This window comes from Echinops telfairi, unplaced genomic scaffold (genome assembly GCF_000313985.2).
Source record: "Echinops telfairi isolate 266 unplaced genomic scaffold, ASM31398v2 ScPeMD7_7475;HRSCAF=8513, whole genome shotgun sequence".
Taxonomy (NCBI): domain Eukaryota; kingdom Metazoa; phylum Chordata; class Mammalia; order Afrosoricida; family Tenrecidae; genus Echinops; species Echinops telfairi.
In genome coordinates, this window is record NW_022111379.1 from 31296539 (window position 1) to 31309256 (window position 12718).

At 54.4% G+C, this 12718-nt stretch overlaps 1 protein-coding gene across 1 annotated transcript in view; it reads left to right on the forward strand.

The window, feature by feature from the left end:
* RASGRF1 (Ras protein specific guanine nucleotide releasing factor 1) overlaps nucleotides 1-12718 on the forward strand; it is an 86370-nt gene that overhangs the window by 6340 nt on the left and 67312 nt on the right. Inside the window, exon 2 of the mRNA XM_045285692.1 lies at nucleotides 6499-6655. Coding sequence (XP_045141627.1) covers nucleotides 6533-6655 — 123 coding nt within the window. The 5' untranslated portion in view covers nucleotides 6499-6532. The remainder of the gene's footprint in view (nucleotides 1-6498; nucleotides 6656-12718) is intronic.

Genomic DNA, 12718 nt, shown 5'->3' on the forward strand with positions numbered 1-12718 from the left:
AATTGATGTGTGTATGGATTGGGATAACAGTTGTATGAGCCCCTAATAAAATGTTAAAAAAAAAAAAGGAGGGGGATGAAAGAAAGAAAAAGACATGGATAGTGGGGGGAACCGGGCACTAACCCACCCAAGGGGAAGGTATGTTTATATAACCGATCACATTCTTGTAATCAGGAGTAGAACACTGTTTTCAAAGGCTTATGCAATAGAGAAAGCTCACCAACTAATCTTCCCACCTTACATTCACCTGTGCATCAGGCCCACCTCCTAATCTCCCGATCTTACATTCACCTGTGACACACAGAAACCCTAATGAAGGCGCAAAGCCCATTGTGTCCATAGTTCCAGGACATCAGGCCCACCTCCTAATCTCCCAGCCTTACATTCACCTGTGCACCAGGCCCACCAACGAATATCCAAACTTGACATTCACCTGTACCATGCAGTGTGCCCTAAGGCGGGACCAAAGCCCATTGTGTGCATAGCCCCAGGAGCTTAGGCTCACCAATGGATCTACCAACCTCAAATTCAACTGTGCAAAGTGGAAAGCCGTAACGAGGGAACAAAGACCATTTATCCATAGTCCTAGTTCACACAGCCCACCTACTAATCTTGCAACTTTACATTCCATGGTTGATCAGGCCCGCTGATTAATTTCCCAAGAATACATCCATCTGTGCCTCAGGCCCACCAACCACGATCATAGCGTGGCATTCCACTGCTCACCAGGCCCTCCCAGTACACATCCAACAACATGCAACCATGCATCAAGCTCGCCAACTGATCTCCCAATCTTACATTCAATTTTGCGATGTGGTTTACTCTAATGTTGGAGCAAGCCTATTGTCTCCACAGTGCAGGTTGACCAGGTCTAGGACTAAAGTGTCGACATTGAATTTACCTGGGCCACATGGCATGGCTTTAAATGCGAGCAAAACTGATTGTATCCATAGTTCCACTACATCAGACCATGGAATAATCTCCCAACATTGCATTCACCTGTGTTACTCAGTATTACCTATTGAGGGAGCAAAGCCATTTGTAGCCAAAATTCCACTAGATTCAACCACAAACTGATGTCCCAAGCTTCCATTCACCTATGCCAAGTAGCATGCCAGACTGAGGGAGCAAAGCCAACTATACCCATAATTTCAATAGACCAGGCCTACCAACTAAACTAACCTATCAACCTTACATTCACCTGTGCCACAGACATGCCCTAATGAGGTAGCAAAATCCATATTCCCAATAACCAGGTCTACAAACTACTCTTACATTTACTTGTGCCAAGTGGCAAGCCCTAATGAGGGAGCACGCCATTGTATCCATAGTTACAGTCGACCAGACACGCCCGTACATTCAACTGTGCACCAGGTTCAACAACGAATCTCCCAACCTTTTATTCAAGTGTGCCAAGTGTCACGCCAAGAGGGAGCAAAGCCCGTTGTGTCCACACTCCCAGTAGACCAGATCTACACCCTGATCTCCCAACATTACATTCACCTGTGCCACAAAGTATGGCCTCTTGAGGGAATAAAGCCCATTCGATCCATGGTCCTAGTAGACCAGGTCTACAGTCTAATCTTCCAACATTACTTTCACCAGTGCCACTCAGTATGCCCTAATGCGGGGCCAAAGCCCATTGTATCCAGAGTCCTAGCACATCAGACCCACCCACTCTTCCACCAGCATTACAATTGTTGTGCCACTCAATAGGGCATATTGAGAGAACAAAGCCCAGTACCGGTGGATGAGGCCCACCAACTAATTTCCCACATTTAAATTGATCTTTGCCACATGGCACTACCTAATGAGGGAGCAAAACCTATTGTGTCCATAGTCCCAGCAGACCAGGCCTACTGAGTAATATTCCAACCTTACATTCAACTGTGCATGAGGTTGACTGTCTAATCTCCCAACCATAATTTAACTGTGCATCAAGCCCGCCAACTAATCTCCCAACCTTACATTTACCTGTGTCGGGTGGCATGCCCTAATGATGGAGCAAAATCCACTGTATCCAGACTCCCAGCAGACCAGACCCACCAACAAGTTCCCAACCTTACGTTCAACTGTGTACCAGGCCCGCCAACTCCTCTCCCAACCTGACTTTCACCTGTGCCAGGTGGCATCCCCTAGTGAGGGAGCAGAGCCATACCATACCATAGTCCAAGTAAAGGCGTGCACAGGGAGCAGGGTTTGGGAACAGGAAGTCGTAATGGTCACCTCAGAGTAAAACCCACCATAAAGGAGAATGATGTTGCATCTAAGTGAATCACTAAATTGAACCCTGCCTCTATTGAGCTAAAAAACTAGTTATCAGTTCAGCCAATCCCGGCTAGGAGTCTAACAGAACAGGTTTCATATCGAGGGCGTGGCTAGCACCCAGATCATTCACCCCACGCTCCTGGCTGTGAGGGTCCATCACACCGGGGGTCATTTGCTGCCAGGGGCAACTCAGTTCCTTCGTCCCCAGGAAGACCCGTGTCACACAGGGAATGGGGGTCTGAATGAAATTGGACTCTGTGACCACCCACCCCCCTAGGTAATGCAAAGTCAACCCAAACTTGAAGCCTGCTCACCCCAAAGGAGGAGCGCTAATGTGCATCCACACCACCTACCTTGGAGCCCAGACTCTGAGCCCTCACTGTCCTGTGGGGAGCCAGGTCAAAGTGTCTTTGTTTCTCTTCCTTGCTAAGCTTGGCTCTAAGCGAAACTTTCTGGCGGGCCAGAAAGATGGCCACTGGTAAGAGAAACTGAGTCACTACATCACCTTCCCTCAAACCGTTGCCAACATAAGCCATCAGACTCCTCCTTGGGAAGCTGGCTCTATAATTACAGAGGAATCTATAAATTGCTCTTTATTGATGCCAAGAACTTTATTTAACCTCAAACCTAATACATCGTGTGTGCATACGCGCATGTGCAGGCCTCCAGGGAGAGGCTGGCTGTCGTCCACAGCCATATTGAGTACTGGGTATTTTTGCACCATCCTAATTTAGTCTTTATTTATACAGGTCTAGCGATACACTGCATATACCGAAACAAATCCTGCTGAGTATATTAATACTCCAGCCCAGAGGCAATGTGCTCCTGCACTGTATCTTTAATAGTCCAGTGTTCTGGGAGGCCATGTACGCAACCCCGTGCAGGGTGTGGTTCAGGGTCTGCATGTCAGCGAGGGCAGCCGGATGCCAAGCACTATGGCCAATGGGGGGAGGAGCGTAACGAAAAATATGGTTGGGGGCAGAGCCAGATTCCAGCTCCAGTTCTGATGCGAATTGATCGTTGTTTGGGAGCAAAGGACTTCTCCTCTCTGGACCTCAGTTTCTTCCTTTATAACCCGAGGTGGCTGCTCTTTCATGTTTCAAGTTCCCTTCTAGGCTCTGGGAGTCTATACATGCAGTGCCCTACATCATTATGGGATGGAAGAGAGGGAGAGGGGGAGACCGAGAGATGAGGGAGAGGAGGAAGGAAGGACAGAGAGAAGAGAGAGAAGGGGAGAGCTGAAAGGGGGCCAAGCCCAGCGGAGCCGCTCTGACTCCAGATACCTTTAGTGCAATGCCATTTGCAAGAACAGACTGAGACAAGAAAAAGCTAGGAGAGGTAGTGGGAGAAACGAGCTCCCTCGTGCTCCTGAGTACTTACTCTCCTGTGCGATTCAGTCTCTTGAGAAGTTAAAACAACAACTTCAAAGCCTGTTGTTCTAGTTAAAGTTCATTTTAGTAAGAGAAACATAGAACTCTGTATGAAATCAAAATGCATTAGAATCACAGTACTCTCTCTTACCACCTACCTGTTCCTTATCTTTAAGGTGGAGGGCAGTGGGCAGTGCCTGACTGGGGGAAAACGCTAGGTTCTTGAGGGATGAGGAGGGAAAGGGGGGTTGAGAAGATAGAACAGTAGGTGGAAGCTCCTCTGTCAACAAACCTCCTGTCAAAGGAGAGAGAGGAGTAAGCCTCTAGGGCTGGGTAGATCTGTCCCCATTGAGTTTCCGAGAGCAGAGAAGGAAGACCCGGGAGGAGGGAGAGCCAGGAAGGGAGGAGGGTCTGGGAGGAGGAGTTATGGAGGGAGGTGAGCTTGATTTTAACCTATGAGAGGAACCATTTGAGCCGCAGAAACTTAAACCAAAGCCACTACCCTCCAGACCACCTGACTTAGAGCGCCCCTGGAGCACAGAGTAGAGCTGCCCCCTAGCTTTCTAAGGCTGCCATCTTGGCAGGAGCCCTTGTGGCCTAGTGGTCATGTGTTGGGCTACCAACTCCAAGGTCAACAGTTCGAAACCACCAGCCGGTCTCTCAGAGAAAGACAAGGCTTTCTACCCCCGTTTAAGAGTTACCGTCTGGGAAACTCAGTGGGCAGATCTACCCTGCCCCAGAGGCCAGATCTACCCTGCCCCTGCCCCAGAGTCAACACGGGCTCGGTGGCCTTGAGAGACTTCTGACATGCGTAGATGCCTCATTGGTAGCAGCCCAGCCCTTCACCTGCTGCACCATCTGGGCTCGAAGCAGCGGGCGTGGCCAGTAACACAGAGGAGACAGGCAGTGCCGCAGGGATAGACTCTTGAGGAGGGGCCAGGCCTGGGGGGGCAGGAACTGCACTTCCTGTAGCTCATACTTATGCTGCATACCTGCAGAGCGAGGACCCTACTTCCGTGTGTCACTAATTGACTGCTCACAGCCACTCTGGGAGTCAGAGACCATTGTTGTCCCCGTCTGATGGGTGGAAAAGCAGGCAGGGAGGCAAAGGCACCTGTCAAGGGCCCTCAGCTGGTGGGTGTGGGAGCTGGGGCCAAGCCCGGCCAGGAGCCTGCACACACATTCGAGGTAGTTGCTGACCAGGAAGGGATGGCGTGTCCATGGGACACGGGCGCTGAAGGCTGGGATTGCAGAGGAAGAGGCTGCGGTGTGGGGTTGGAGTTGGGGTAGAGGTTTGGGGTGGTAACAGGGACGCCTGAGCTCCCCACTGCTGGGGACTGAGAAGAGACGCAGCGGTGGCTGACAGGGTTCTGCTGGCAGGAGGGAGACAGTGGTGGTGGGGGATGGGGACTAAGGACATGGGCTGGAGCAAGCAAGCAAAAGCAAACACAGATGGGCCAGGAAGAGGAGCAGAGGCCTTTAAACCAGCGGTTCTCCACCTGCCTAATGCCACGACCCTTGCATACAGATCCTCGTTGCTGCTTCATAACTGTAATTTTGCTACTCTTATGATTCATCCTGTAAGTATCTGATATGCAGGATGTATTAGGCAACCCCTGTGAAAGGGCAGTTCAACCCCCCAAAAGGGTCGAGACCCACAGGTTGAGAACCACTGCTTTAAACTCTACCCCCAAGTCAGTGCCTGAAGTGTCCAGCTGGGCACCTCCTTCTGGGAGGCTGGGGTCCCTTTCTCAGAGCTTCTGTGGCCCTGAGGTCGGGAGGGCCTTGCAGCCCAAAAGGACACCTTCAAATCGCCATGCTGGTTGTGGGGGAGGGGTATAGGTGGGGGAGAGTGTCAGGGAGAGGCCCAGGCCTAGGATACAAGGGTCTGGGTGACCGTGAACAAGTCATGTAACTACTGTGGCTTTGGTAATCTTCCAGGTCCCCTGGCCTACAGCAAGAGGGAGTCATGTCCACTCATACAAATCCTGGGATGACCACGCCCCCTTGTGCCCATCCCGTGGGGCTCTCCCTGGTCTGGACCCACCTAACTACCCAGCCTCACCACCAAGTACCCCCAACACAAGCTTTCCATCTGAGCCCGTGTATCTCAAGCGTAGGTTTCGCAGTCAGACAGCCTGTTTTCCAATTCAAGGGCCGCCTCCTCCGAGAAGCCTGCCCTGGTAACAGTCCTTGCAGCTGACGCTGCCTTCAACCCCACCACCCTAACCTGTGGCATTCCGGTCTGCTGTGCAGCTTCTGCAGAAGCACCCTCAGACAGTCCCTAGCTCCTGTGTCTCCCAAAGGACTTGCCACAGCCATCCACACTGAGCACCTTCAGGTGCTGGGCGCCGTGCTCAGTCCGAGGCTGCAGGAGCATGGCCCTGCCCTCAGAGATAGAGTCCAATGAGAGGCAAACCAGTAACTGGGCACCAGCTCTTCCCACCCCCATGTGGTTCCCAGGTGCTGAGAGGACATGCAGTTGGGTGGAGGGGTGGTAGCGGGGAAGGCTTTAGACATAGCATTTCAACAGGACCCCAGAGTTAGCCTGAAGAGAGGGTGGGCGCAGCCCAGGAAAAGACAAAGGGAGGAGGCGTGTTTCATGTCCAAAACCTAACTGTGCCAAGACCCACAGGGGTAAGAAGGGGAGTGGGGGTGGGGACGGGCTACACTAGAGCAACCAGAGGTCCAGGTGGGTGGCAGAGGCTTGGGGAGGGACCACAGCAGGATCCAGCAGCCCCCTCACCTCGGCAGCCAGATGGGGCCCTGAGCACCTGGTCTGGAAGTCAGGGCCTTCTGCTAAGTGTAGGCAGGTGGGGGAGGCCGTGTCCTACCTGTCTGTCTGTCGGTCTCTCTGCAGCTACCGAACCCTGGCCACGGAGCACGAAGGGCTGATGCAGAAGTACCTGCACCTGCTGCAGATTGTGGAGACAGAGAAAACGGTGGCTAAGCAGCTGCGGCAGCAGATCGAGGATGGGGAGATCGAGATCGAGCGGCTGAAGGCGGAGGTGACCTCGGTGCGGGTGGGGGGACCTGGCTCTAGGGGCACACAACCTGCTGGGTCAGGGTGGACGGGGGCGAGGGGCAGCTCCAATCCAAGATGGACAATCGACCACCAAGAGATTGCAATGGGGAATGGATGAAAGAGACCCCCTGCTGTGAGTCACTCCTTACCATGGAACATACCTAACCCAGCGCCTAGGCAGAAGCCTCCTCCTGCTGGCCCGGAGGACCAGCATGGTCACGGGGAGGAGTTGAGGGGGTGGACATGCAGGTGATAGGCTGCAAGCCCTCGGGCAGGCTCCAGCATCCCCGTCAGATTTCACTTACAAAGCAAAGTGATGGAGGATTTCATCACTCAGAGCTTTAAGCCCCAAGCTGGGGGCCCTTCTGGGCATGGGACCCTGCCCACCCTGCCTGGTACATGTCCCAAGATCCAAAGCCAGGTTGTCCATCAGCAGTCCAGCCCTGACCTGCACAGTGACAGAGAGGGGCATCCGCTTGGGCCTCAGATTCGGTGTCCTGCCTCGGGCGCAGCACCAGGCCCCTGCCCAACAAGATTCATGATTCAGCCCTCTCTGCCACCCTGGCAGGCTCACGCAGGCTCCTTGTCCATGAGGAGCCAGGCCAGAGGTCCTCCAAGGCCCTGCCCAGGCTCACACAGCCCAGAAAAGGCAGGCCTGGGATTGTTACCCAAGCCTGCACCCACTTTGCTAGTCTTCCCACTACACTCTGTTCTCCCAGGGAGCCCAGCCCAGGCCTGCGTGCTCTCTGAACCACTGCGTTTGTTCTGGAATCCATCCTGGGACCAGCCCCAGGGGTAGGCCAACACAGACCCCCTCCACCCACACTGAGCCCCTGTGAGGGGCGAGGAGAGGCGTCTGATGCAGGTCCAGGTTATTTGCTCCGTGATAAGGGTATATGCACGCACACCTTCCTTCATTCACTAACTAAACACACCTGACCACCTGCCACAGACCTGGGGAACCCTGGTGGTGTGGCAGCTCAGTGCTGAGCTGCTAACCAAAAGGCTGGCAGTTCGACCTCACCAGCATCCCCTGGGAGAACGACGTGGCAGTCTGCTTTCCTTACAATTTACAGTCTTGAAAACCTTCGGGGCGGTCTGACTCTGTCCTATGGTGGTGCTGTGCGTCCAAATGCACTCAACAGCAGGGACCCCCAAGCACCCTCCTCTCTGGTGACCCACGCCTGGCTCCTTAGAGTCGCTGTGCACAGCCCACCTCTAGGTCTTTGCCCAGGCGGGGGCTTCTGCTGGGAACTCCTGCCCATCCCCACTCGTCCCCACCAGTGGAATCCTACCACGTCAGATGGTTCCCCCAGAGGACACCCCCACCATCTATCATCCAACATTCCCACACTCACAAGCCACTTCAGAGCCACCTCCCCCTGTGTCTGCCACCTCCTCTCACCTGGCAGGAATTCCTAGCGGGCCTGGTCACTCTCTGCCTGGCCCTGGTATGCAGCGGTCCTCGGGGGAACCGGTGCACAAATCAGCCAGGTTCTGCGGTGGCCGCAAGGGTCCCATCACAGGGTGATGGGTGCTGTCACAGAGGCGCAGTGTGACCCAAAGAGGGCACGGGTAGGCTCCGGTCTCCTGTGGCCTTGAAGAGTCTGGGTTGGGGGTAGGGGGGTTGTAGGTCAGAGAAGAGGTGATTACAAAATGAGAGACCCCTGTGGTGTGGGGCGCAGAAAGCAGGTGTGTGAGTGAGTGATTTGCAGTGAGTTAGGCACTGAGCTATTAACTGAAAGGCCGGTGAGTGAAACCCACCAGCCATTCTGTAGCAGAAAGCGGACTGTCTGCTCTCGTAAAGATTCACCATCTTAGCAATGATGGCAGTGAGCGTTTGGCCGTGGTTAGGGAACAACTGTGGACCCTGGCTGCTTCTCGGTCCTTCTGATTGCCAATAAAATGTCTCCAGTCCCTCATTCCACGTATGCGTGAGGACACCCACCTCTCACGCTCAGGTGCTGCCCTCCTGGCCACTTCTACGGCTGCTGTCCTCGTCCTGGCCTGGACTCCTCGTCATCCCGCGGCTCTTTCAGCATGGACTCGCTCCTGCCTCAGGAACAAAGAGCCTCAACTGCTTCGTGGCTTAAAACACCCCCCGCTGGTGTGTGCACGACTGCTCTGGGGTTCTACGAAGGGCTCCCCTCACCACACACTGCCCCTCTCAGCATCCAGGACACGCGCGGCTTCCACCATCGGACATTCTCCATCACAGGCCAGCTGGGGAGAGGGTCTTGGACAATGACGCCTCTACGCCAGTCTCATTGGACAGTGCAAGTCACGTGAGCGTGCCCAACTTCAAGGGCATCTGAGGAACATAATCCTGCCTCAGCCGAGGAGAACCAGAATATCAGCGAAGGCCCTGAAAACTAGCACCTGTGGCTCCTCGCAGGCCCCTCAGCTCAGGCTGTTCTATGTAGCAGACTTCTCTAGAGGTTTGTCTACCAAACCAAAAGTAAACCCACTGCCATCAAGGCAATTCTGACTTATAGAGGCCCCGTGGAACGGACTAGAACTGCCCACGAGTTCCCGGGACCATCACTCTTTATGGAAAGCTTCGTCTTTTTCCTTGGCAGGTGACTGATAGTGTCGAACCGCTGACCCTGAGGTTAGCAGCCCAACACATAACCACTATGCCACCAGGCTCCCTAAAGGTTTATATGCAGTGGAGGCATATGCCACCACAGAAGGAGAAACAGCTTAAAAGCACGGCAGACATCCCTGCAGCAAGCCTTTTAGGCTGTTCTGGGCTGTGGGCTGCGATCGAGTCACCCTGACTCAGGGCAGCCCCGCACACAGTGCGGTCAGATGGTGACGATCCACAGGTTGGCACTGACTGGCTTTCAGAAGTAGATTGTCGAGTCTCCCTCCACAGTCCGTCTTAGCCTGGAAGTTCCACTGAAATCCTCGCAGCATCAGATATTGACGGGTGGGCCCTGGCGGTGCATTGGCCGGCAGTCAGACCCACGTGTCCATGTGGAAGGCAAGAACTGGACCTATGCTCCTCCGCCGCCCCGTCACATACAAGGACTGCCCGCTGGCCTCTCCTGTCTGCACACTCCCCTGTGCCTTTTTTGTTGTCCATAATCTCTGTCTCTACCGAGACCCCAGCCTGCGGCTGGCGGTGTCCTGGGCCAGCCCCTCCCAGCGTTCAGGAGCCAATTGCTAAGTTTCTAAGCGTTTGTAAGCTGGTTGTTAAACCTTTGGTCGCCTGAAATGGGCTGTAGTAGGAGTGTTTACACCATGGCTATTGGCAAGCTCTGCCCGTTGGTTTTCTTTCAGAGAGCTGACGTGTCGCACCTACCAGCCTAGCACACCGTCTGCGTCTCCCCTCGGGGCCAGTTACATAATCTGTGGGGCCCTGTGCAAAACGAAGAGGTGCCTCTGAAGCGTGGCTGCAAAGAGTATCCAGTGTGCCTCCGCCTGAATATGAAGGCGCCCATCTGTCTGGGAAGAAGCACTCTCAGGGTGCTCCTCGCAGACGGAGGACACCCAGACTTCCTCTCGCAGGCCTTGAAGACAGTACCAGGAGAGGCCAGTCCCTGGAGAAGGACATCGTGCCTGGGAAAGCAGAGGGGGCAGCGACAGCAAAAGACAAGACCCTGGACGAGATGGATGACCACGGGCTCTAACATACCAACTGTGAGGCCGGCGCAGGACAGGCAGGGTTTCCTTCTGCTGGACACAGGGGTGGTCGTGGTGGGCTGGGACCTGCTGGGAGACATCTGGCAAGCGCAACATGGAAATGCCCTCTGGGCTTTCAAGGTGGCGAATGACAGGCATTAAGCCAAGGCCTGGGTCCTTCTCAGTGTGGGGCTCTGTGAGACTTCCCAGCCTATCTCTCCCCCTCCATGCCTTCCCCACCCCGGACTTGCTCCATGTGGGCAGCAGGGGATCACACCCAGACCCGTTCATTCTATTTTACAACGAAGATAAAGTCTTGGTCTCTCCCCCCCACCCCCCATCTAAGCCATTCCATCAGCTCTCACCTTTCATAGCCCAAACCTTACTCTAGGAACCATCCCGACCCAAGGAAGCAGCTACCTCAGAGAAGAATCCTCCCTCCCAAGAAATGGTACTCGGCCCGGCACCATTTCATTTTTGGAAAGCCAGTTTTCTCCTGGGTGTGATTGGAAGTGAATGCGAGAGAGGCGGCCGGCCCCCACAGGGCAGTGCAGGCCTTCATGCGCGTTGGGATCGTTCACGGAAGCACTCGGGTTCCGGGACAGGCAAGTCTGGAGGAAGCTGAAGAGGCCTCTAGCTCGGGGTTCAAGCCACAAATGTAGTCGTGGAATGTGTTTTGCAAACAAACTTGGCGGTGGAACCTCTAGCTATACAATAGGTAAATAAAGGAACTGCTCTGAAGAAGTAGAGAAGGAAGGGCCAAGCCCTGCTCACTCAGCACCTTCCCTCACCAAGGCCCACCCCCATGCCCTGACCCCCTGCTCTGTCTCTGCCTCTACCAGCCCCCATCCGACACACCCGCTACCCTGACACATCCCCTCTACTCCAAGTCCCTCCTTCCCACAGCCCATAACTTGGACTCCTGCGTATCCCTCAAAACCTCTTCTGGGACGTCCTTGCCATTTCTGTGGTCAGGCCCTCCCATGTCAATGGGCGCAGGCCTTGTTTGTCGGATTGTCAATTACCTCTGCGGCTGGCTGACCTCCTTCTTAGGGGAGTGTGGCTGAAAGCCCCCCTCTGACTTAGCCCCCTCTGGCGCTATTTGATCCAGCACACAGACACCATCAGGACATGCTGAGGGGGTTGGCAGAGAACAGAACAAAAGCATGTGCCTCCTGGGCTTTGAGGAGACTAGAGGGGAGCGAGCCGAGTTGGGTGGCAGCTGCCTAAGAAACAGGAAATGCAAAGATCTTTAGCAGAGTCTGGGCTGCCAACAGAGTGGGGAAAGCCTGGATTCCTTCCACCATCCATTATTGCATTGAATAAACACATTCCAAACTGAAGAAAGGCTCCCCAGAGAGGGTGGGGCCAGCGCCAATGGGCGGCCATCTGGGGAGCACCGGAGGCAGGGGCCACCCTGGATACCACTGCCTGACCCCAGCATGGAGCCAGGCAGCCATTGCTGTTCTGCAGCAGGTGCATGGGGTTACAAAGCAAAGGTCACCTCCATTAACCTTTCCACCGAGCCGGGCCTGGATATCCACCAAGCAAAGCAAGCCCAAAACCAATCATCCCATAACGTCCCTGCCGAGGGTCCAGAACGGTAGCCTGTGTGAGCTCAGGGGCTGCCTGCTTGCAGGGATGGCTTTCGGATTAGGGGTCCCCAGGCCCAGTACTCGCCAAAGCTTTGCCCAGCCAGCCGGCCCGTAAAGAAAGACTCGGAGCCTGCTGGTGCTGCCTGGGCAGGGAGCAAAGCATCTGACCTAATTGCATCTATTTGTCGCTCTGGTCCCTGCTGAGTGGATGTCCTGGAGCAGGGTGCCGTCACTTTTAAATACAGGCTCTCGCTCCCCCACAGACATATCACCATCCTAAAGAGGAAAGGATGTGCAAATCCCAACCCGGAGGCAAAATCCGAGGAGCTGAAGGTGATAGTCAGCCATCAGGCTGATGGTGGCCGTGTTGACTGGGTCTTCCTGCGTCCTAGAGAGCTGTGTGTGTGCAGTGTGTGTGTGTGTGTGTCCATCCCTTAGCCCTGCAGAATACAGGTCCAAAATATCAGCCTTTATTTCCATGTGCAAATGTTTTCAGCGTATGAGAGAGAGAGAGAGAGAGAAAAGAGGAGCGCGGAGAAGCATAGCCCGTCTCCAGCGCTGAATATTTGTCAGTGAGATATTTTCAGCCACTCTTCAAGCAGAGGCAGGGGTAATTTTAGCAACCGGGGAGTGGAGAGTGGGTAACGGTTCCATTTTGCTTTCAGAGTGCTCGGTGCGCTCCATTGTGAGAGCCCATTCATCCTGCTGTTCAGCAAGTGGCCTTCAGGGGACAAAGCCACGTGTTCTAAAGAGGCCTTGTTGCCGGCTTGGTGGCAACGGTGTTTGTAGGATCCCGTGTGACTATCTTTAGATGTGTGGGGCTCTGTGACTGC